This window comes from Muscardinus avellanarius, assembly GCF_963383645.1.
Source record: "Muscardinus avellanarius genome assembly, chromosome: 11".
NCBI lineage: Eukaryota > Metazoa > Chordata > Mammalia > Rodentia > Gliridae > Muscardinus > Muscardinus avellanarius.
In genome coordinates, this window is record NC_137797.1 from 64,089,673 (window position 1) to 64,114,633 (window position 24,961).

General features: G+C 44.2%; 1 protein-coding gene across 1 annotated transcript; it reads left to right on the plus strand.

The window, feature by feature from the left end:
* Positions 1-10,787: 10,787 nt before the first annotated feature.
* Positions 10,788-23,084, plus strand: ATP5F1B (ATP synthase F1 subunit beta; the record flags this gene model as incomplete). Its single annotated transcript, XM_080706272.1, has 10 exons — positions 10,788-10,914; positions 11,369-11,551; positions 11,786-11,960; positions 12,931-13,052; positions 13,274-13,458; positions 14,947-15,105; positions 15,218-15,340; positions 17,738-17,950; positions 19,890-20,091; positions 22,858-23,084. 10 exons carry the CDS (start codon positions 10,788-10,790, stop codon positions 22,956-22,958), a joined length of 1,590 nt encoding a protein of 529 aa, XP_080562398.1. The 3' UTR covers positions 22,959-23,084.
* Positions 23,085-24,961: the final 1,877 nt, after the last annotated feature.

Consider the following 24,961-nt stretch of genomic DNA (forward strand, 5'->3'; position numbering starts at 1 on the left):
TGGGCCAGGAGTACAAATAAATTATATTGAAGGGAAAAAAAGATAAATGAGAAGGGTAATAATAGGTATGCATAAGGTACTGTGAACATTTAGAATGAAAAACCTTTTTTTCATTCCCTCTTCAGTGAATGACTGTTTAGAAAATAATACACAAAACATTTTGTTCTGGTGCTAGGGGATAAAACCAGAAGCATTTGACCTCTGAACTAGACTCCAGTCCAATTTTATTTTTTATTTTGAAACAGTCTCAAGTTCTGAAACTAGCCTTAAAACTGCAATTCTCCTGTCTCAGTCTGCCAAGTACTGGGATTACAGGCATTTACCAAGATACTGGACATACGCATATGTAGGTGTAACTTAGCCTTAGCAGAGGTCCTGGGCAAATTTGGTGCTCAAATGACCTGTTAAGGAAGTAAACTTAATCCAAGCATGTTAGCATGAGTGTGGTCGTGTGTGCCTATTCTCCATCACAGGTTCAAAGACAATCTCTGCTTCTAACTAAATAGGGCAGGGCATATAACTTGGAGGTAGCATGCCCTTGGGTTCAATCTCCAGCATCACACCAAAAAGTACAGTTTAGCTAGGTGCCTTGACCCACAATTTCAGTACTTGGAAGGCTGAGCTAGAATCACAGGTTCACTGGAAGTGTTGGTGCACACTTATAAGTAATCCCAGTACTTGGAGACTGAGACCGGAGAATCGTAGGTTTGTGGCCAGCTTTAGCTACTTAGGACCTCCACAACTCAGACCTTGTTTCAAAATAGTAAAAATTTAAAAGTAATAAAATAGGACTGGAGGTATAGCTCGGAGGTAGAATACTCCTGAGCTTCATCCACAGTGCTGGGAATAAAAAGGACTGCAAGCTGAGCTTGGTGGCACATGCTTGTAATTCCAGTGCTTGGGCTGAGACAGGAGGATCACAGGTTAAGGGCCAGTCTTAGCCACTTAGACCCTGTTTCAAAATAACTAGCCATGATGGGTCACCATTGGTGAGGAAAGCCAGGTAGGCTGTAGTGCAGGGCCTCCCAGAGCTCCCTCCTCCCACCTCTCCAGCCTAGGAGGTCTGAAATGGTATGCTGCTCCTTACCACACCTGGATGAGGAGGGATGGGGGGGGGGGTACTGGGGGTGGAACCCATGGGCATTCTACCTCTGAGCTATACTCCCAGACCTATTTTATGCTGCCCGGGCATGGTGGCACACAGTTGTAATCCAAGCATTTGGGAGGTGGAGACAGGATCTTGGTTTGCAGCCAGCCTTAGCTACTACTTAGGCCCCTTAGCAACTTAGACCCTGTTTCAATCATAAAAAGGACTAAAAAATAGGGCTGGGAGTGTAGCTTGGAGGTAGAAAGCCCCTGGGTTCCATCCCTAGTACTGCAAAAAAAAAAAAAAAAAAAAAAACCACAATTAGTGGGGGGGAGGGTTCTTTTGTTTTGGAAACACCAGCCATTCTTCCTCTGAGCCCACCCCAGCCCTACTTATGTATGTATATGTATTTTATGTAGTGGGAATGGAACAAAGGGGAATTTACCTCTGAGGTACACCCCCAGCCCTTTTTTTTTTTTTTTTTTTTTTTGGTAGTACTGGGGTTCCTGGAAACCCTTTGACCTCTGGGCTACACTCCCAGACATATTTTTTTTATTTTAAATTTTTATTTAGAAATAGGGTCTCAGGCCAGCAAGGCTGGCTTTGAACCTGCGCAATCCTTCTGTCTCCTTCCAAGGGCAGAGATTACAAGCCTGCGCCACCACACCCGGCTCCCAGCCTTTTTTTTTTTTTTTTTTTTTTTTTTTTTTTTTTTTGCGGGTCTGGGGATGAAACCCAGGGGAATTCGACCTCCAAGCTACACCCTCTGCCCTTTTTTTATTCTTTATTTTTGAAACAGGGTCTCACTGAGTTGCAGAGGGCCTCACTAATTAGCTGAGGCTGTCTGCAAACCACGATCTTCTGGTCACAGCTTCCCAAATGCTGGGATTACTAACGTGCGCAACACACCCAGTTTTTCAGCCCTATTTTTATTCTTTTATTTGAAACAGTCTCACTGAGTTGTAAAAGATCGCACTAAGTATATGAGGCTGTCTTAGATCCTCCTGTCATAGCCTCCCAAATGCTGGATTACTAGCATATGCCACCATGCCTGGCTTTATTCTGTATTTTGAAACAGGGTCTCACTAAATTGCAGAAGATACCACTAAATAGCTGACTAAATAGCTGAAGGTGGCCTCTAACCTGCAGTCCTATTTGAGCTTCCCAAGTACTGGGATTACAAGCATGTGCTATCATGCCCAACTAATTGGCATGATATATGTGGGTCTAGGGATAGAACCCAGGGGCTTTTTTTTTTTTTTTTTTTTTCCCTGCAGTACTAGGGATAGAACCCAGGGGCATTCTATGTCCGAGCTATACCCCCTGACCTTTTTTTATTTTTTTTTTATTTTTTGGTACTGAAGATTGAACCCAGGGGCATATTATTACCTCTGATCTATATCCCCAGCCTGATTTTATCCTTTATTTTGAAACGGTCTCACTAAGCTGCTGAGGTCCATACTAAGTAGCTGAGGCTGGTCACAAACTCGGATCCTCCTGTCTCAGCCTCCCAAGTCCTGGAATTACAAGCATGGGCCACCACACTGGGCCCCAGCCCTATTTTTTTTTTTTTTTTTTTTTTTTTTTTTTTTTTTTTGCCGGTCTGGGGATGGAACCCAGAGGCATTTTACCTCTGAGCTACACCCCCTGCCCTATTTTTTATTCTTTATTTTGAAACAGGATCTCACTAAGTAGCTGAGGCTGTCCGTGAACCGCGATCCTCAGGTCTCAGCCTCCAGAATGCTGGGATTACACGCATGCGCTACCAGGCCCGGCTGGATTTCTACCTTTAAATTATAACCCTAGCCAGGCGTGGTGGCGCACACTTGTAATCCCCACGCTTCAGAGGCTGAGACAGGAGGATTGCGCAGGTTCGAAGCCAGCCTCAGCTACTTAGGCTCTCAGCAACTTAGTGAGACCCTGTTTCCAAATAAAATATAAAATAGGTCTAGGAGTATAGCCCGGAGGTAGAAAGCCTCTGGGTTTCACCCCCAGTACCACCAAAAAAAAATAACCCTAGCCCTGTTTTATTCCTTGTTTTATTTATTTATTTTTTGGTACTGGGGATTAAATCCATGGACATTCTACCTCTGAGGTATACCCCCATCATGATTTTTTTTTTCTTTTGGTGGTACTGGGGTTCCTGAGAGCCCTTCTACCTCTGGGCTACACTCCCAGACCTATTTTTACTTTTTTTTTTTTTTTTTTTTTGAAACAGGGTCTCCTAAGCTAGCACATGCGGCTGGCTTCGAACCTGTGCGATCCTCCTGTCTCTGCCTCCCAAGCGTGGGGATTACAAGCCTGTGCCACCACACCCGGCTTTTTTTTTTTTTTTAATTGCAACCCTGGGGATGGAACCCAGGGGCATTCTACCTCCGAGCTATACCCCAGCATTATTTTATTTTTTTTATTTGTGCAGGTGTGTGTGTGTGTGTGGTACTGGGGGTGGAACCCAGGGGCTTTTCTACCTCTGGGCTATACTCTCAGACCTATTTTTATACTTTTTTGGAAAGAGGGTCTCACTAATTTGCTGAGACCCTCACTAAGTAACTGAGGCTGGCTTCAAACGTGTGCAATTCTTCTGTCTCAGCCTCCCAAGGGCTTGGATTACAAGCATGCGCCACCACACCTGACTTTTTTTTTTTTTTTTTTTGCAAGTCTGGGGATGGAACCCAGGGGCATTCAACCTCTGAGCTACACCCCCTGCCCTATTTTTTATTCTTTTATTTTGAAACTGGGTCTCAGTGAGTTGCAGAGGGCCTCACTAAGTAGCTGAGGCTGTCCGCGAACCGCGATCCTCTGGTCTCAGCCTCCTGAATGCTGGGATTATAAGCGTGCGCCACCATGCCTGGCTTTGGTCTTTTTACATAAAGGTGTAAATATGACTTTTTTTTTTTGGTGTGACACTGGAGACTGAGCCCAGGGACATTCTCCCTTAAGGTGTGTGTCAGTTCTATTTTTTATTTTGAAACAGTGTTTGAGCTGGGGATGATGGTGTATGCCTGTAATCCCAGCATCTGGGAGGTGGAGACAGGAGGACTACAGTTCACAGACAGCCTCAGCTACTCAGTGAGGTGCTCTGCAATTCAGTCAGATCCTGTTTCAAAATAAAAACAGGGTTTCACTGGATTGCATTGGGATTTTAAAACAGGGTTTCACTGGATTGCAAAGGGCCTCACTAAAGCTGAGGCTGACCACAAACTGCGATCCTCCTGTTTCAGCCTCTCAAGTACTGGGATTACAAGTGAGCACCACATTTATTTATTTATTTATTTGTTTATTTATTTATTTATTTATTTATTGCAGTTCTGGGAATGGAACCCAGGGACATTCTACCTCTGAGCTACGCCCCCAGCCTTTTTTACTTTTTTTTTTTTTTTTTTTTTGCAGTACTGGGGATGAAACTCAGGGACATTCTGACATTCTAACTCCTAAGTACACCCCGGCATTATTTTATTCTTTATTTTAAAACAGGGTCTCAGCCGGGCGTGGTGGCACACACTTGTAATCCCCGTGCTTGGGAGGCTGAGACAGGAGGATTGCACAGGTTCAAAGCCAGCCTCAGCTACTTAGGCTCTTAGCAATTTAGACCCTGTTTCCAAATAAAATATAAAATAGGTCTGGGAGTATAGCCTGGAGGTAGCAAACCCCTGGATTCCACCCCCAATAAGTACCATACACACAAACACAAAAGTTACTGTGAAGCCGGGTGTGGTGGCAAATGCTTGTAATCCCAGCATTTGGGAGGCCAAGACTGGAGGATGGCAGTTCATGGGCAGCTTTAGCTACTTAGGCCCTTTGCAACTCAATGAAACCCTGCTTCAAAATAAAGAATAAAAAAATAGGGCTGGATTTGTAGCTCAGAAGTAGAATGCCCCTGGGATTCATCCCTATTACCACAAAGAAAAAAAAAAAAAAGAATAGAAAATAGGGCTAGGGGGCAGAGCGTGGTGGTGCATGCTCGTAATTTCAGCATTCAGGAGGCTGAGACAGGAGGATCGCGATTCATGGACAGCCTCAGCTACTTAGACCCTCTGCAACTCAATGAGACCCTGTTTCAAAATAAAGAATAAAATATAGGGGGCTAAGGGTATAGCTCAGAGGTAGAATGCCCCTGTTTTCCAAACCCTGGTACCACAAAGAGAAAAAAAAGGAAGGAAGAAAGGGAGGGAGGGAGGAAGAAAGAGGGCTAGGATGTAGCTTAGAGGTAGAACACCCCTGGGTTCAAACCCCAGTACCAAAAATAAACAAATAAAGCAACCAGGCATGGTGGCACACACTTGTAATCCCAGAGCTTGGGGGCTGAGACAGGAGGATCTCACAGGTTCGAAGCCAGTCTCAGATACTCAGTGAGTCTCTCAGCAACTTAGTGAGATCCTGTTTCTGAATAGAGTATAAAATAAATAGGTCTGTGAGTATAGCCCAGAGGTATAAAAGTCCCCAGGTTCTACCTTCAGAACCACAAACACACACACACAAAAAGCCAGGTTTAGTGACTTATGCTTATTATAATCCACAGATTTTATTTATTTACTTATATATTTTTTGTGGTCTTGAGGATTGAACCAAGGGGCATTCTACCTCAGAGCTACATGCCCTGCTCTATTTTATATTTTTTTAATATTTATTTATTTATTTAGTACTTAGATGGAACCCAGGAGCATTCTACCTCTGAGCTATACCACCCGCCCTATTTTTTTTTCTGAAACAGAGGGCCTCACTAATTACCCGAGACTGTCCTCAAACCACAATCTTCCTGTCTCAGCCTCCCAAATGCTGGGATTATAAGCATTTGCCACCTTGCTGGGCTATTTTTTATTTTATTTATTGATTGATTGATTGATCGATTGAAACTGGGGATATAACCCAGAGGCATTCTATCTCTGAGCTATACCCTGGCCCTATTTTTTATTTTTAAACAGGGTCTTGCTAAGCTGGGTGTGGTGGCGCACGCTTGTAATCCCCGCACTTGGGAGGTTGAGACAGGAGGATCGCACCGGTTCAAAGCCAGCCTTAGCTACTTAGTGAGGCTTCCAGCAACTTAGTGAGACCCTGTTTCCAAATAAAATATATATTTAAAAAAAAAGGTCTGGGAGTATAGCCCGGAGGTAGAAAGCCTCTGGGTTCCACCCCCAGTACCACCTAAACAGGGTCTTGCTAATTTGCAGAGGACCTCACTAAGTAGCTGAAGCTGGCTTCGAACCCTTGATCCTCCTATCTCAGCCTCCCAAATTCTGGGATTTCAAGTGTGTACCACCATGCCCAGCTCATATTTTGTGATATTTAGTAGGATCACAGGTTTAACACCAGCCTTAGTAATTTAGGTAAGCTCTGAGGAGGTGCTCTGGTTTCCCTTTTCCCAGTTTTTTTGTTTGTTTGTTTTGTTTTGTTTTTCTTTACTTTTTTTGTATTGGGAATGAAACCAGGGTCATTCTACCTCTGAGCTACATACCAGCAGCCACACCCCCCAGCACTTTTTATTCTTTTTATTAAACAGGGTATCACTAGGTTGCTGAGTCTCCTTACCTTGCTGAGGCTGTGCTCAAACCTGTGATCCTCCTGTCTTAGCATCCCAAGTAATGGGGATAGAACTCAGGGGTATTCTACCTCTTAGCTATACCCCCAGCCCTATTTTTTTAGTTTATTTATTTATTCATTTACTTATTTATTTGCAGTTCTGGGAATGGAACAGGTTTGAGCACAGCCTCAGCAAGGTAAGGAGACTCAGCAACCTAGTGATACCCTGTTTAATAAAAAGAATAAAAAGTGCCTGCCTTCCAAGCGTGGGGATTACAAGCGTGCACCACCACGCCCAGCTCTAGTCTTTTTATTTTTAAAAATTTATTTATTTTACACTGGGCGTAGGTGGCACACGCTTATAATCCCTGTGCTTGGGAGGCAGAGACAGGAGGATCCGGCCTGTTGGAAGCCAGCCACGCTGGCTTGAGAGACCCGGTTTCCAAATTTAAAAAAAGCATAAAATAGGTCTGGGAGTGTAGCCCAGAAGTAGAAGGGTTTTCAGAAACCCCAGTACCACCAAAAATAAATAAATAAATACATATATAAATACATAAATACATAAATATTATTTATTTATTGGCATTACTGGGAATGGAACCCAGAGGCATTCTATCTTTGAGCTATACCCACAACCTTATTTTTTATTCTTTATTCTGAAACAGGGTCTCACTGAGTTGCAAAGGGCCTTACAAAATAAGTAGTAGCTGAGGCTGTCCTTTAACATGGATTCTCCTGTCTCTGCCTACAAGTGCTGGGATTACAAACCTGTACCACTACGCTCAGCTTTGTCTTTTTTTATTTTTTAAATTTTTTTTTGCAGGTCTGAGGATGGAACCCAACTGTATTCGAGCTCTGAGCTACACCCCCTGTCCTATTTTTATTCTTTTTTTTTTTTTTTTTTTGGTGGTACTGGGGATGGAACCCAGGGGCCTTCTACCTCCGGGCTACAATCCCAGACCTATTTTATATTTTTATTTGGAAACAGGGTCTCTTAAACCAACGAGGCTGGCTTCAAACCTGTGCGATTCTCCTGTCTCTGCCTCTCAAGCACGGGGATTACAAGTGTGCACCACCATGCCTGTCTATTCTTTATTTTGAAACAGGGTCTTACTAAATTGCGGAGGGCCTCACTAAGTAGTTGAGTCTGTCTGTGAATTGAAGACCTCCAGTCTCAGCTTCTGGAAGGCTGGAAATACAAGTGTGTGCCTCCATGGCGCCCGGCTTTTTTTTTTTTTTTTTGCGCGCGCGTTTGAGGATGGAACCCAGGGACATTCTACCTCCCAGCTACATCCCCTGCCCTATTTCTTATTCTTTATTTTGAAATAGGGTCTCACTGATTTGCGGAGGGCCTCAATAAGTAGCTAAGGCTAGCCGCGAACAAGCGATCTTCAGGTCTCAGCCTCCAGAATGCTGGGATTACAAGCTTGGGCCACCATGCTGGCTTGTCTTTTTATTTTTGAAACAGGGTCTCACTGATTTGCAAAGGGCCTCACTAAGTACTGAGGCTGTCCGCGAACCACGATCCTCTGTCTCAGCATCCCAAATGCTGGGATTTCAAGTGTGCGCTACCATGCTCTGCTAGTCTATTTATTTATTTATTTATTTATTTATTTATTTATTTATTTATTTATTTACTTACTTACTTACTTACTTATTTTGCTGCTGGGATGGAACCCAGAGTCTTTCTACCTTCGGCTACACTCTCAGACCTATTTTCTATTTTATTTGGAAACAGGGTCTCACTAAGTAGCTGAGGCTGGCTTCTTCTTTTTTTTTTTTTTTTTTTTTTTTTTGGTACTGGGGGTGGAACCCAGAGGCTTTTCTATCTCTGGCCTATACTCCCAGACCTATTTTATACTTTATTTGGAAACAGGGTCTCACTAAGTTGCTGAGAGCCTCACTAAGTAGCTGAGGCTGGCTTTGAACCTGCGCAATCCTCCTGTCTCAGCCTCCCAAGTGTGGGGAATTACAGCCTGGGCCACTATGCTCTTAGCATTGTAGGGAAACTGTGTTGTACAATAAAGAAGAAGCCAGGCATCTTGGCACACTCTGGTAATCCCTCTGTTTGGGAGGCTGACACAGGAGGATCCTGCGGATCCTGGCCAGCCTCAGCTACTTGGGCCCTTTGCAACTCAGTGAGACCCTGGATCAAAATAAAGAATAAAAAGAGCCAGGCGTGGTGGTGCACTCTTGTAATCCCAGCATTGGGGAGGCAGAGACAGGAGGATGGTGGTTCACGGCCAGCCTTAGCTACTTTTTTTTTTTTTTTTTTGGGTGGTACTGGGGTTCCTGGAAGCCCTTGAACCTCCGGGCTACACTCCCAGACCTATTTTATATTTTTATTTGGAAACAGGGTCTCCTAAAACAGTGCAGCTGGCTTCGAACCTACGCGATCCTCCTGTCTCTGCCTCCCAAGTGCGGGGATTACAAGCGTGCGCCACCACGCCCAGCTCTTAGCTACTTTTTGAAGCCCCTTACAACTCAGAGAGACCCTTTTTCAAAATAAAGAATAAAAAAATAGGGCTAGGGGCATAGTACGGGGTTAGAATGCCCTTTGGTTCCATCCTTAGTACCGCAAAATAAATAAGTATATAAATAAAGAATAAAAACAGGGCTCTGGCAGGAAATGGTGGCCCAAATTTCTAATCCCAGCATTTAGGAGGCTGGGACTGGAGGACTGCAGTTCACTTACAGCCGCAGGTATTTAGCAAGGCCCTTCGCAACTTAATGAGACCCTGTTTCAAAAATAGAAAATAGCCGGTGTGGTGGCGCATGCTTGTAATCCTAGCATTTGGGAGGCTGAGACCTGAGGATTGGGGTTCAAAGACAGCCTCAGCTACTTCGTGAGACCCTTTGCAACTCAGCGAGACCCTGTTTAAAAATAAAGAATAAGCCGGGCGTGGTGGCGCACACTTGTAATTCCTGCACTTGGGGGGCTGAGACAGGAGCATTGCACAGGTTCGAAGTCAACCTCGCTGGTTTAAGAGACCCTGTTTCCAAAAAAAGAAAAGAAAGACCCTTTTCTAAATAAAAATATAAAAATAGGTCTGGGAGTGTAGCCCGGGGATAGAAGGGTTTCCAGGAACCCCAGTACCACCAAAACAAACAAACAAACAAAAGAATAAAAATAGGACTTCACTAAGTAGGGATGGGGGTGTATCTCAGGTAGATAGCCCCTGGGTTCTATTCCCAGTACCGCAAAAAATTTAAAAAAAAAAAAATACTTGACCAAATTTATTATTTCCCTTTGTGAATCCCATTTACCCTAAACTAACAAAGAACCATAGCACTTTATTTAGGTTAGATTATCTTGACTTTAAAAAGAAGGTTCTGAGTCTTAATCATCTGTTTTTATTCTTTCTTTTTTGTGGGTCTGGGGATGGAACCCAGGGGCATTCGACCTCCAAGCTACACCCACTGCGCTATTTATTTTTTAAATTATTTTGAAACGGGGTCTAAGTTACAGAGGTCCTCACTATTTAGCTAAGGCTGTCCGTGAACCGCGATCCTCCGGTTTCGGCCTCCCGAATGCTGGTATCACAAGCAAGCGCCACCATGGCCCCGGCTAATCATCTTTCTAAATACCTAACATACATCGTTAGGACGCTGGTTAGTTTTCAAATGTTGTATCTCGTTCAGGTTTCTGACCTGCAAAGCCTCTTGAAAGCTTCCAATCTCACTACTGTGAAAGAAAACACGTATTTGTTTCTATAGAAAACTCCAGACTTTGTCACATGAACCCCCAGTGAATATTTCTGGACAGCACGAGTAGCGTAACCCCCCTCCCCCCTTAGCCTGTCAACCAGCTCAAGGTCCCCGTTTGAGAAAGCCCAAGGACAGGCAAAGGCAGCCCTCGTGCTTCCCGGACTTCCAACAGGAACTCCGCCTTTTTCTATACGTAGTTCCGCCAAATACTCTTTCAGACTGACATTCGTTTGGTTCAATTAGGTCTCAAGGCTCAGAGGGTTGCACCTCCAATGGTAAAAAGAGTTTCAGATTAGCACCCGTTTTGACCAATAGTTGGGAAGGTGAAATCTTATTATCCAATGGGAGTAGCGTTGAGAGTGATGAGCAGCATGTTTACCCAATGAGTGTGTCCTCAACCATAGGCCTCGCCCTAACTGCGGAGTAGCAGGCGGCGAGGACTTCTGCGGCAGTCAGTCTCCGCCCGGACTCCGCCATGTTGAGTCTTGTGGGTCGTGTGGCCGCTGCGTCGGCCTCCGGGGCCTTGCGGGGACTCGGCCCTTCCGCGTCGCTGCCCCAAGCTCCGCTTTTACTTCGGGCCGCCCCGGCAGCGGTCCAGCCTGGTAAGTGTCTTCCTTTAGAAGCCGGGCTTAGTTATACCTCGTGACCTTGAGCCAGGGACGGGTTGTAGCTGGGGCCTAAGGGTTCAGGGGTGCTAAAAAGAAAGAAAAAAAAATACCAGGGACAACGGACCCGCCTTTAATGGTGGGAGACCAAGAACAGATCACCCGTCGGAACTTTCTTCGACCTCGAACTGTCCCATTTTGAGGAACGGCTCTGTGATGAAGCCCAGGTAGGTTCGTGGACCTCAGGGAATGGGGTTCGAGTCGGGCCGAGTGACGGGGTTTTGTGCGCGAGGGTAGGTTCGCTCTGCAGGCGCGTTCTTTTTGCAGCGTGGCCCTCCCCGTGGACACGCCTTCCGCAGAAACGGAAGGAGGCCAAATACTCCTTGTTGGTGAAGTCGAGGCTTTTGTTGACCCTTGACCTGAGCCCATATTTCATCTTTTTGTCTGTTAGCCAGAGACTATGCAGCGCAAACATCTCCGTCACCCAAGGCAGGCCCCGCCACTGGGCGCATCGTGGCGGTTATCGGTGCCGTCGTCGACGTCCAGTTTGATGAGGGATTACCCCCCATTCTAAATGCCCTGGAAGTACAAGGCAGGGAGACCAGACTGGTTTTGGAAGTGGCCCAGCATTTGGGTAAGTAGAATATTTAGGAATATTAAATATCTTGCTAGTCCATTATGAAAAACCAGGCTGTGTCCCTTCTATGATGATTTTATCAAAATGACTTTCGTTCTTCTGAGTTTGCTGAAGCCACATTTAAACACTGAGAAGGAGTCTTGGTTGACTTAAGTCTTTCATACCAGCTACATTAAGTATTTTGATATCCTCTTGTCCTCATGTGTAACCTTGCAATGCCTTTATTTACAGGGGAGAGCACAGTAAGAACAATTGCTATGGATGGGACAGAAGGCTTGGTTAGAGGCCAGAAAGTTTTAGATTCTGGTGCACCAATCAAAATTCCTGTTGGTCCTGAGACCTTGGGCAGAATCATGAATGTCATTGGAGAGCCTATTGATGAAAGAGGTCCTATCAAAACCAAACAGTAAGTCCCTCTTACTAATATACTCATAAGGGAATTGCCTTTTCTTGGAGTTTTACACATTAAGGTGACAATAGAGCAGAATTTTCCTACAAAGAATACTTAAGATGCTAATATATTCAGTTGTTAAAACCATACACGCTTGTAATCCCCGCGCTTGGGAGGCAGAGACAGGAGGATTGCGCAGGTTCGAAGCCAGCCGCGCGCTGGCTTAGGAGACCCTGTTTCCAAATAAAAATGTAAAAATAGGTCTGGGAGTGTAGCCCGGAGGTAGAAGGGCTTCCAGGAACCACAGTACCACAAATAAATAAATAAATAAATAAATAAATAAATAAATAAATAAATAAAACCATACGTAAGCTGGGCCTGGTGGCGCAGGTTTGTAACCAGTAACTGGGAGGCTGAAACAGGAGGATCCCAGGTTCCCAGCCAGCCTCAGCTACTTAGTGAGACCCTGTTTCAAAATAAAGAATAAAATAATAGGGCTGGCTGTGTAGCTTGGAGGTAGATTGCCCCTGGGTTCAATCAATCCCCAGTACCACCACCAAAAAAAAAATCCATAGGCAGTTTTTCTGAAGAAATTAAGGATGCAATAGTTCTGATTTTAGAAACCCGATATTTAGTATCTGAGCTGATTAAAAGGGCTTAGGTTTATGGCTGAGGTTGAGGATTTTTCAAAACTTGGAGGTCTGTTTTCCTGTTGGTATGTGAAGGAATGTTACTGGGTTAGGGCATGGTAAACAAAAAATTTATGACATCTTTAAAGGGAATGGGGATATTGACTTCTGAGATAGTGAAGTTTCCTTAACTATAGAATGTTAAGCTACATGTTACATGATAGCTTAGCTAAGATGTAGACTGGATCCTTTAGGAAAGGATTAGACAAGAGTTGATACGGAGATTTAAGACTATTAAGTTTCATTTCTCAAGGTGCAATGGACAGTGATCCTTTCTTCTCCCCTTAACTCCACAGGTTTGCTCCTATTCATGCTGAGGCTCCTGAGTTCATTGAGATGAGTGTTGAGCAGGAAATTCTGGTGACTGGTATCAAGGTTGTGGATCTGCTGGCTCCCTATGCAAAGGGTGGCAAAATTGGTATGTTAGTGGTGGGTGCACACTTCACTAATCTAATATAGAGTGAATATTGATATCTATCCCTCACTGATGAGTAGCTTCTGACTTTCGTTCTTCTGAGTTTGCTGAAGCCAGATGCCATTCCTGAGAAGGGAAAAGATAGATGGAAACAAGTTTTTTTCTTTGAACTTTGCTTTATTTGAGAATATAGAGCTTTTATATTATTTCTTAACCTCTTCTAGGGCTCTTTGGTGGTGCTGGAGTTGGCAAGACAGTACTGATCATGGAGTTAATCAACAATGTCGCCAAAGCCCATGGTGGTTACTCTGTTTTTGCTGGTGTTGGTGAGAGAACTCGTGAAGGCAATGACTTATACCATGAAATGATTGAATCTGGTGTTATCAACCTAAAAGATGCTACCTCCAAGGTGAGCACTGAACTGAGTAATGGTTCACATAGTGGTTGTGCTAGAAAACTTACATCTAAAGGTGTGTGTGTGTGTGTGTGTGTGTGTGTGTGTGTGTGTGTGTTTTACTGGGTATTGAACCCAGGGGCATTCTATCTTCAAGCTACACTCCCAGCCCTATTTTTTATTCTTTATTTTGAAACAGGGTCTCACTGAGTTGCAAAGGGCCTCCTCACTAAGTAGTTGGAACCCAGGGGCATTCGATCACCAAGTTACACCCCCTGCCCTATTTTATTTATTCTTTAATTTGAAACAGGGTCTCACTAAGTTGCAGGGGGCTTCACTAAATAGCTGAGGCTGTCTGTGCACCATGATCCTCCAGTCTCAGCCTCCCAAATTCTGGAATTACAAGTGTGTGCCACCACGCCTGGCTCTCAGCCTATTTTTTATTCTTTATTTTGAAACAGGGTCCTGTAACTCATTAAGTTACAAAGGACCTCACTAAATAGTCTTTGAACTGTGATCTGCCTGTCTCAGCCTCCCAAATGCTGGGATTTCAAGCATGTATCATCACACCCGGCTTTTCTTTTTTTTTCCCCAGTACTAGGGATTGAACCTAGGGGCATACTACCTCCAACCTACACCCCCAGCCCTATTTTTTACTCTTCATTTGGAAACAGGGCTCAATAAGTAGCTGAGGCTGGCTGTGAACCTCTGATCCATCTGTCTGAGCCTCCCAAGTACTGGGATTACAATTGTGGGCCACCATGCCCAGCTTATATTTTCATTTTAGTGTCCAGGACTACAACAGGTCTGGGAGTATAGCCCGGAGGTAGGCCTTCCAGGAACCCCAGTACCACTTAAAAAAAAAAAAGAGCCAGGCCTGGTGGTGCACACTCGTAATCTCAGCATTCAGGAGGTTTGAGACCGGAGGATCACAGTTCGCGGACAGCCTCAGCTACTTAGTAAGGCCTGCAACTCTCTTTCAAAATAAAGAATTAAAAATAGGGTAGGGCGTGTAGCTCGGAGGAGAAATGCCCCTGGGTTCCATCCCCAGACCCGCCAAAAAAATAAAAATAAAAAATCGATCTGGGAGTATAGCCTAGGGGTAGAAGGGCTTCTTTACTATTTTGTATTTCACATCTAATTGGGGAAAGAGATTTTTGCAAACAAGTTGACATTTGAGTAGGATACCAAGTAATGGTTTCTCTTTTTTTTTTTTTTTTTTTTTTTTTTGCGGTACTTGGGGATGGAACCCAGGGACTTCTACCTCCAGGTTATACTCCCAGACCTATTTTACATTTTATTTGGAAACAGGGTCTCACTAAGTTGCTGAGAGCCTCACTAGCTGAGGCTGGCTTTGAACCTGTGCAATCCTCCTGTCTCAGTCTTCCAATTACTGGGATTACAAGTGTGCGCCACCACGCTTTCTCTTTCTGATTGGGGATCTTGGGCATGTGGCTTACATATTATTCCTCTGCCAATTTTTCTGACTTTGTATTATTGTAGGTAGCGTTGGTGTATGGTCAAATGAATGAACCACCTGGTGCTCGTGCCCGGGTCGCTCTCACTGGACTGACAGTGGCTGAGTACTTCAGAGACCAAGAAGGTCAAGATGTACTGCTGTTTATTGATAACATCTTTCGCTTCACTCAGGCTGGCTCAGAGGTAAGAGGGACATCTTAAAAGCACCTGGATAATTGGAGGTTTCTGTGGAATTCTATGGACTAGGCTAGAGGTGTAGACACTTATGACCTTTGTTGTTACTCATTTACTTTAGGTATCTGCCTTATTGGGTAGAATCCCTTCTGCTGTAGGGTATCAGCCTACTCTGGCCACTGACATGGGTACTATGCAGGAAAGAATCACCACTACCAAGAAGGGATCTATCACCTCTGTACAGGTAAGAAAAATGAGTGAAGGGTTAGTTTGTATAAAGGGCTTTTAAATTGGGAGTGGGGAGGATCATGAACTAGAATAATGTGTAAAATTTGGTGTGTGTGTGTGTGTGTGTGTGTGTGTGTGTGTGTGTGTGTGTGTGTAAAGAAATACTCAGCTGCGTGTGGTGGCGCATGCTTGTAATTCCAGCATTGGGGAGGCTGAGACTGGAGGATCATGGTTCATGGACAGCCTCAGCTACTTAGTGAGGCCGTCTGCAACTCAGTGAGACGCTGTTTCAAAAATAAAGAATTAAAAAATAAGGTAAGGGGTATAGCTTGGAGGTACAATGCCCCTGGGTTCCATCTCTAGAACCAACCAAAAGAAAGAAAGAAATACTCATCTAGATAAGTAATTGGGGGTATACATGTAACTGTAGGTCACCAAGAGCTAGTTTCCAGCCTGAAGACATGTGAAACTGAGGAAATTAACCATTAAATATTTACTGAATTAATGTAGAATAGAAACATGTAGAAACATGTAGGTGGTACGCATAGAAAAATTAACTTAAATAGCCTGGTGTGGTGGCTCAGGCCTGTAATCCCAGTAATTGAGAGGCTGGGACAGGACGTGATCACAGGTTGGAGGACAGCCTTATGAAGTAGTGAGACTCATTAATTTAACAAAATGCTGTTTCAAAATAAAACTAAAAAGCTGGTGTGGAGGCACACGCCTGTAAGCCCACCCAGCATTTGGGAGTGAGAAAGTAGGATTGAAGGTTTGAGGCCAGCCTCAACTTCTTAGGTGCTCCACAACTCAGACCCTGTTTCAAAATAAAGAGTAAAAGCTGGGTGTGGTAGCACACACTTGTAGTCCCAGCATTTTGGAAGCTGAGACAGGATCGTGGTTCATTTGTGGACAGCCTCAACTACTTAGTGAGGCCCTTTGCAACTCAGTTAGATCCTGTTTCCAAATAAAAAACAAAAAAGGAAAAGGGATATATTCAGAGGTAGAATGCCCCTTGTTTTCATTCCAAAAAAGTACCGCAAAAAAAAAAAAAATAGGGCTGGGTTATATCTTGTAGGTAGAATGGACCCAGATTCAGTCTCCAGTACCACACACAGAAAAATAACTAAAAAAGCTAAGTGTGATGGTGCATGGGAGGCTGAGGCCGGATTGCCGGTGTTTGAGGCCAGTCCAAACAACTTTGTGACTCTTTGGCAACTTAATCCCTGATAACCAGTACCATGAACACACACAAATAAAGGAAAGAAATTAACTAAAAATGTGGGTATGTGGCTAAGTTGTCATTTTCATGATGGTGTTGTTTATTGTAGAAACAGGGCCTTTCTAGGTTGATAGTATCTCATTACTTTCTGAGGTTGTACTCAAACCTGCAATCCTCCTGTCTCAGCCTCCCAAGGACTGGGATTATAGGTGTGCACCACATGGGGTGCTCTATCTGTGAGATACACTCCCAACTGTATTTTACTTAGTTTTATTAAATTTTGGAACAAGCCATGCGTGGTGGTGCATGCTTGTAATCCCAGTGCTTTGGAGGATTGCAAAGGTTTGAAGACAGCTTCAGCTACTTAGGCTCTCCGCAACTTAGTGAGACCATAATGTATAAAATAGACTTGGGAATATAGCCCGGAAATAGAAAAGCCCCTGGGTTCCACCCCAGTACCACAAAATAAATAAATTTTGGAACAGGCTCACTACGTTGTAGTTGCCTCCTTAAATTTGGAACCTGTAATCCTGTCTCAGCCTTCTAAGTACTGGGATTACAAGTGTGAACCATCATACCCCACTTTTTTTGGGGGGGTACTGGGGATAGAACCCAGGGGCATGTCTCAGGCTCCCAAATAATGTTGGCATTAACAAGCGTGTACAACCACGCCCAGCTTTATTTCATTTTATTTTCCTTATTTATTTATTTATTCATTTATTGGGTCTGGGGGTGGAACTCAGGGGCATTCGACCTCTGAGCAACACCCCATGCCCTATTTTTTATTATTTATTTTGAAACAGGGTCTCACTAAGTTACAGAGTGCCTCACTAAGTAGCTGAGGCTGTCTGTGAACCTATGATCCTCTTGTCTCCTGAATGTTAGGATTACAAGCGTGTACCATAATGTGCAGCTTTTTTTTTTCAATTAAAAAAAAAACTTGCCAGGCGTGGTGGCGCACACTTGTAATTCCTGTGCTTGGGAGGTGGAGACAGGAGGATCACTCAGGTTCAAAGCCAGCCTCTCTGGCTTAAGAGACCCTGTTTATAAATAAAAGATATAAAAATGGGTCTGGGAGTGTAGCCTGGAGGTAGAAGGGTTTCCAGGAACCCCAGTACCACCAAAAAAAAAAAAAAAAATCTAAGAAGATGGGAGTGTTCTTGCTGCTCTAAATGGTTTCTTGGTTCACTGTAGGCTATCTATGTACCTGCTGATGATTTGACTGATCCTGCCCCTGCCACTACCTTTGCCCATTTGGATGCCACCACCGTGCTGTCCCGTGCTATTGCTGAGCTGGGCATCTATCCAGCTGTGGATCCCCTGGACTCCACCTCTCGTATCATGGATCCCAACATTGTTGGCAGTGAGCATTATGATGTTGCCCGTGGAGTACAAAAGATTCTGCAGGTAAGTGTGCTGCTATGTGGGATCTGGCAATAAAGTTACATGGAAGGGTGTGTGCGTGCACGCATGCGCATTTGTGGTACGCTGGGTATTGAACCCAGAGGCATTCTACCTCTGAAATCTACCCCTAGCCTTCTTTTCTGTGTTTATCTTGAAACAGGTTCTTACTAAGTTGCAGAGAGCCTCACTAAGTTGTTGGGGCTGGCCACAAACCTGAGATCCTCTTGTCTCAACTTCCTAAGTACTGTGATTACAGGCATGGGCCACCACGCTGGGTTGTAGTTTTTTTTTTTTTTTTTTTTTTTTTTGGTGGTACTGGGGGTGGAACCCAGAGGCTTTCTACCTCCGGGCTATACTCCCGGACCTTTTTTATATTTTATTTGGAAACAGGGTCTCAGTAGGTTGCTGAGAGCCTCACTAAGTAGCTGAGGCTGGCTTTGAACCTGTGCGATCCTCCTGTCTCAGCCTCCCAAGCGCGGGGATTACAAGCGTGTCCCACCACGCACGGCTTTGGGTTGTAATTTTAGGATTGTATTAGAGCCAGGCATGGTGGCGCACGCTTGTAATCCCAGCATTTGGGAGGCTGAGACTGGAGGATCACGGTTGGTTCGCAGACCGCCTCAGCTACTTAGTGAGGCCCTCTGCAACTCAGTGAGACCTTGTTTCAAAATAAAGAATAAAAAATAAGGCAGGGAGTATAGCTTGGAGGTCAAATGCCTCTGGGTTCCATCTCCAGACCCACAAAAAAAATAAATTATATTAGGACTGGATCTTTCCTAGTCACTTGGTATTTCCTTTGAAGCCAGGAAAATTGATAGTGAAAGCTAATAAGGGCCCTTGGGTTTCCAAGTGCTTAGGCTTTAGGATTACATTGTTTTCTAATAGTACTTGATAGAATAGAGTTAAAAAAAAAAAGACACCAAGCCAGGCGTGGTGTGGTGGCGCACGCTTGTAATCCCCGCGCTTGGGAGGCTGAGACAGGAGGATCACACAGGTTTGAAGCCAGCCTCAGTTATTTAATGAGGCTCTCAGCAACTTAGAGAGACCCTGTTTGCAAATAAAATATAAAATGGGTCTGGGAGTATAGCCCGAAGGTAGAAAGCCTCTGGGTTCCACCCCTAGTACCACCCAAAAAAAAAAGACACTTATCTCTGGTGAGGGTCCTCTTTTCTGCTAAGCCTGTGACTTTCTTTTTTTTTTTTTTTTTTTTTTTTTCTTTTTCTTTTTTCTTTTTTCAGGTCTAGGGGTGGAACCCAGGGGCATTCTACCTCCAAGCTACACTCCCTGCCCTGTTTTTTTATTCTTTATTTTGAAACAGGGTCTCACTGAGTTGCAAAGGGCCTTACTAAGTAGCTGAGGCTGTCTGTGAACCACGATCCTCCAGTCTCAGCTCCCAAATGCTGCGATTACAAGCGTGCACCACCACGCCCGGCTTGTTTCAACTCTTAGATATTTGCCTAAATTAAAGGAATGCACCAGGCATGGTGGTATATATCTGTAATCCTGGTATGTTGGAGGCTGAGACAGGAGGATTGCAGATTGAAGTCAGCCTCAACAACCGAATCAGACACATCTTGTTTTATTTTATTTACTTTTTTTGCGGGTCTGGGGATGGAACCCAGAGGCATTCGACCTCAGAGCTACACCCCCTGCCCTATTTTTAATTCTTTATTTTGAAACAGGGTCTCACTAAGTAGTTGCAGAGGGCCTCACTAAGTAGTAGCTGAGGCTGTCCGTGAACCGTGAGCCTCCCGTCTCGGCCTCCCGAATGCTGGGATTACAAGTGTGCGCCACCCTGCCTGACACATCCTGTTTTAAAATAAATAAAATAGGGCTGGGTGTATAGCTCAAAAGTAGAATGCCCCTGGGTTCAATCCCGAATACCACACAAAAAATACTGTGAATACTTGCTTTGGCTTCTTTTTTTAATATATATATATAGGACTACAAGTCGCTCCAGGACATCATTGCCATCTTGGGTATGGATGAACTTTCCGAGGAAGACAAGTTGACTGTGTCCCGTGCTCGGAAAATACAGCGTTTCTTGTCTCAGCCATTCCAGGTTGCTGAGGTCTTCACAGGTCATATGGGTAAATTGGTACCCCTGAAGGAGACTATCAAAGGATTTCAGCAAATTTTGGCAGGTGAGATTTTTGAGTACAAAGCTTGAACTTAAAGTAACAAAAATGTTTAAATTTTTCTTTGCAATACTGGAGATATCAAAACCAGTCTACCTTCCATTCTAGGCAAGCAGTCTACCACTGAGGTACATCCTCAGCCCCAGAAACTTAAATCTTGAATTCTTCTGTGCTATGTTCCTGTTCTATCAAACAATATATAATATATTGTATAGTTACTTTGTGTGTGTGTGTGTTTGGTGGTACTAGGGATGGAAACTAGTGTCTTTCTACCTCTGGCTGTACTTCCAGATCTATTTTCTTATTTTTTGTTTGAAAACAGGGTCTCACTTAAGTTGCTGAGAGTCTTACTAAGTAGCTGAGGCTGGCTTCTAACCTGTGACCCTTCTTTCTCAGCCTCCAAAGTACTGGGACTACAAGCATGTGCCACCATACCCGGTTTCCACCAGCCCTTTTGAAACTGGGTTTTGCAAATCGCTGAGGCTGGCTCTGAACTTGTGATCTCCCTCTCTCCCATGCTTGTAATCCCAGTTTTTGGGAGGCTGAAACAGGAGGATCATGGTTCGTGGATAGCCTCAGCTACTTAGTGAGGCCCACTGCCAGTCAGTGAGACCCTGTTTCAAAATAAAGAATAAGCTGAGCGTGGTGGCGCACCCTTAAAATGCCTGTGCTTGGGAGGCAGAGATAGGAGGATCGCGCTGGTTCAAAGCCAGCCTTGTTGGCTTAAGAGACCCTGTTTCAAAATAAAAAGATAAAAAATAGGTCTGGGAGTGTAGCCAGGAGGTAGAAGGGTTCCATCCCCAGTACCATCAAAAAAGTAAAAAAATAAAGAATAAAAAATAGGGCTGAGGATGTAGCTTGGAGGTTGAATGCCCTGGGTTCCATCCCCAATACCTCAAAAATTTTTTTATTCATTTACTTGCTGTATTGAGGATTGAACCCAGACCATTCTATCTCTGAGCTATATACCCCCAGCCCTATTTTATTTCATTTATTTATTTATTTATTTATTTATTGTGGGTCTGGGGTTGGAACCCAGGGGCATTTGACCTCCCAGCTACACCTCCTGCCCTATTTTTTTTTTTTTTAATTTATTTTGAAACTAGGTCTCACTGAGTTGCAGAGGGCCTCACTAAGTAGCTGAGGCTGTCCGTGAACCGCGATCTCCGGTCTCAGCCTCCTGAATGCTGGGATTAAAAGCGTGCGTCACCACGCCTGGCTTTTATTTTTTATTTTGAAACACAGTCTCACTGAGTTGGAAATGACCTCACTGAGTACCTGAGGCTGGCCGCGAACCTGGATCCTCTTGACTCATCCTCCCGAATGCTGGGATTCCAAGTGGGCGCCACCACACCTGGCTCTGTTTTATTTTGAAACAGGTTCTTACTAGGTTAATGAGAGTCTCTCTACTTGCCGAGGCTGCCCTCCCAATCTGTAATCTGATCCTCCTGTCGCAGCCTCTCAAGTGCTAGGATTACCAGTATGCACCACCTCGCCTGGCTTTTTATTTTGAGACATGGTCTTGCTAAGTTGTTTAGGATGGGCTCAAATTTGTGGTCCTCCTGCCTCAGCCTCTTGGTAGCTGGGATTATAGACACGTATGCCTGCACCTGGGTACTTATCCTTTTTGGGGGAGGTGGGTGGCAATGGGGATTGAACAGAAGGCAAGGGGGTACAATACCCTCTGAGCTAAACTGTTAGAGCCCTTTTGTTATTTTTTTTATGACGTATTGAGGATTTAACTCAGGGGCATTTTACCCTCTAATCTTATTTTTTATTCTTTTATTTTTGAAGCAGGGTCTCAGTAGTTGAGGCTAGCCACAAACCTGCTATTCTCCTGTCTCAGCCTCTGAAGTACTGGGATCACAAGTGTGCGCCACCATACCTGACTCCTTTTAATTTTTTATTTTCAAATACTCTCACTAAAGTGTGACTATGATTCTGAGGCTGTCCTCAAAATCTATGATACTCATGTGTTAGCCTTCCAAGGGCTAGAATTACAGGTGCATGCCACCATACCTGGTTTACTCATATCTTTTTTGCAGTACTGGGGATGGAACCCAGGCGCATTTTACCTCTGAGGTACATGCTCAGCCCTATTTTTTATTCTTTATTTTGAAACCAGGTTTCACTGAATTGCAAAGGGCCTAAGTAGTAGCTGAGGCTGTCCTCAAACTGCGATCTGGGACACCACACCTAGCTTTTAACCATTTGTTAAAGGTCCTTCACAAATCAGATTTAAAAGATGAGTAAACTGAGCATGATGACATGTTGTAATCTCAGTACTTGGGAGGCTGACAGGAAGATCACAGGATCAAAGCCAGCCCTAGTAGTGAGGTCTTCCACAAACTTGTAAGACCCTAAAGTTATGAGTAAACTGGCCATGATGATACACAATTGTAATTCAAAATGTGGGAGTCTGAGGCTGGGCGTGGTGGTCCACGCTTGCAATCCCCACGCTTGGGAGGCAGAGACAGGAGGATCGTGCAGGTTCGAAACCAGCCACGTGCACTGGCTTAGGAGACCCTGTTTCCAAATAAAAAATATAAAAATACGTCTGGGAGTGTAGCCCGGAGGTAGAAGGGCTTCCAGGAACCCCAGTACCACCAAAACAAACAGGTACCACCAAAAAACAGGGCTGGGGGTGTAGCTTGAAGGTAGAATGAAAGATGACATTACCGTCTGACTGATGGCCTCAAGTGATGAGATATGTGCCATGCTGCATAAAGTTGGTATCCCTCCACTTACTTGGTTTTTTTTTTTTCCATGTAGGTGAATATGACCATCTCCCAGAACAGGCCTTCTATATGGTGGGGCCCATTGAAGAAGCCGTGGCAAAAGCTGATAAGCTGGCTGAAGAGCATGCATCATGAGGGGTCTTCTGTCCAAACTAAGCACTCATCCTTCAAACTTGTCCCTCTCCTTGCCCTCTAATCCTGAGAGTCACAGTTTTCTGTGTAAGCCACAAAAGAACCTTGATTGAAGGCATTATGTGTTGTCTGAAGACTATTTAAAGTTTCCAATAAAATGGATACCCCTCAGAATTTGCCTGTTTTTGTTTTGACAACATAGCCAGTATTGAAGATTTTGACAGTGGCAACAAGGTTCAATTTTAGCAGAGCAGACTCTATGTATTTGAAATGGGATCATCCTTAAAAGAATAGCCATTCATTTGGATTGATGAGCTTTAGATAGAGTGTGATCTTGGTAGGGTCTTGGCTTTGGCTCTTGTCCCCAGTTCAAAGCAGGCTACATTTCTGCTTCTTGGTTACAAAATAAAGGGATTTATTTAATTTGGGATTTTTTTTATGTACTGGGGATTACCCCCCCCCCCCTGACTATATCCCCAGTCGTTTTGTGTTTTTTCATATAAATTTTATGTGTGTGGTGTTGGGGATTGAACCCTGGGCAATCTACCTCTGAGCTATATTCCCAGTCTATTTTATTTTTGCAGTACTGGAGATTGAGCCCAGGGGCATTCTGCCACCAAGCTACACCCCCAGCCCTATTATTTGTGTGTGTGTGGTACTGGGAGTGGAACTCAGGGGCTCTTCTATCTCCAGGCTATACTCCTATTTTATATATTTTTGGAAACGGGGTCTCACTGAGGCTGGCTTTGAACCTCTGCGATCCTCCTGTCTCAGCCTCCAAAGCGCTGGGATTACAAATGTGTTCCATCATGTCTGGCTATTTTTTATTTTATTTTGAAGCCAAGTCTTAATAAATTGTGGAGGGTCTCAGTAGCCAAGGTTCCCTGTGAACCCGCAATCCTCTAATCTCAGCCTCCCAAGTGCTGGGATTACAAGCCTGTGCCACCACACCCAGCCCAGCCTAATTAATTTTTTTTGCAGTACTGAGGATGGAACCCAGGGGCATTCTACGTCCAAGCTATACCCCCAGTCCTATTTTTTCTTTATTTCTTTGAAACAGAGTCTGAGTTGCAAAGGGCATAACAAAGTACCTGAGGCTGTCCACGGATCATGATCCTCCTGTCTCAGCCTCCCAAATGCTGGGATTACAAGTGTGCACCACCATGCCCGGCGCCTGTTTTATTTTGAAACAAGGTTTTACTAATTTGCAGAGGGTATCACTGAGTTGCTGAAGCTGGCCTCAGATCTGTGATCCTCCCATCTCAGCCTCTGAAGTACTGGAATTACAAGTCTTTGCCACCATCCCTAGTTAAAATAGATTTTTTTAGAAGAGTATTGGTAAGAATGGTTTGGTTCTAGAAGTAATTTATTCTAAGATGAGGTAGGGTATAATCAAAGAATAATGTTGTTATGAAGTGATGAATACCAGACTAGTTAAAATTGAGTTTAAAGGGCCTTTTAAGTCTTAGCTAGGCCTTGATTTCTTCAGAAAGTATTCTTAACTACTTAAGCATTCTCAGCAAGCTTCAACTTGAAGGCTTGATTACCTGATGGTTCAGCGGGGTGGGGGTGGGGGAATAACCACTAGGCTAGCCTGAGCTTTGCTCAGATCCCTTATGAAAATTTGGGAAAGAGATTTAATAATCTGTTACAAGGAGATAGCAATTTTCAGCATAGCTGCATGGAGTTTTGAATCAAAAGAATTAGGTCATTTCCTCTTCCTTTTAGCCCACTAAAGTGCAAAGCCCAATGTCAGATTAGGTGCCCTTGTGTTCTCTGGGTCCAGGCCCATCCTACTGCCCCCTCGTGGTAGCACTGGAGAGTGCAAGAAAGTCTGATATCACCATTTTGAAATCCATAAAGGCCATTTGCTGGGAGGTGGTTCTCATCTAATGACTGTTTACAAACCAGCTGGGGCTTTTGTCCTGAGGAGGAGTCTGCATCTGTAGCTCCACCCCCTGAGGCCTTCACGTTGGGTAAAAGCTGGGCGGTGACGAGTTGAGCTC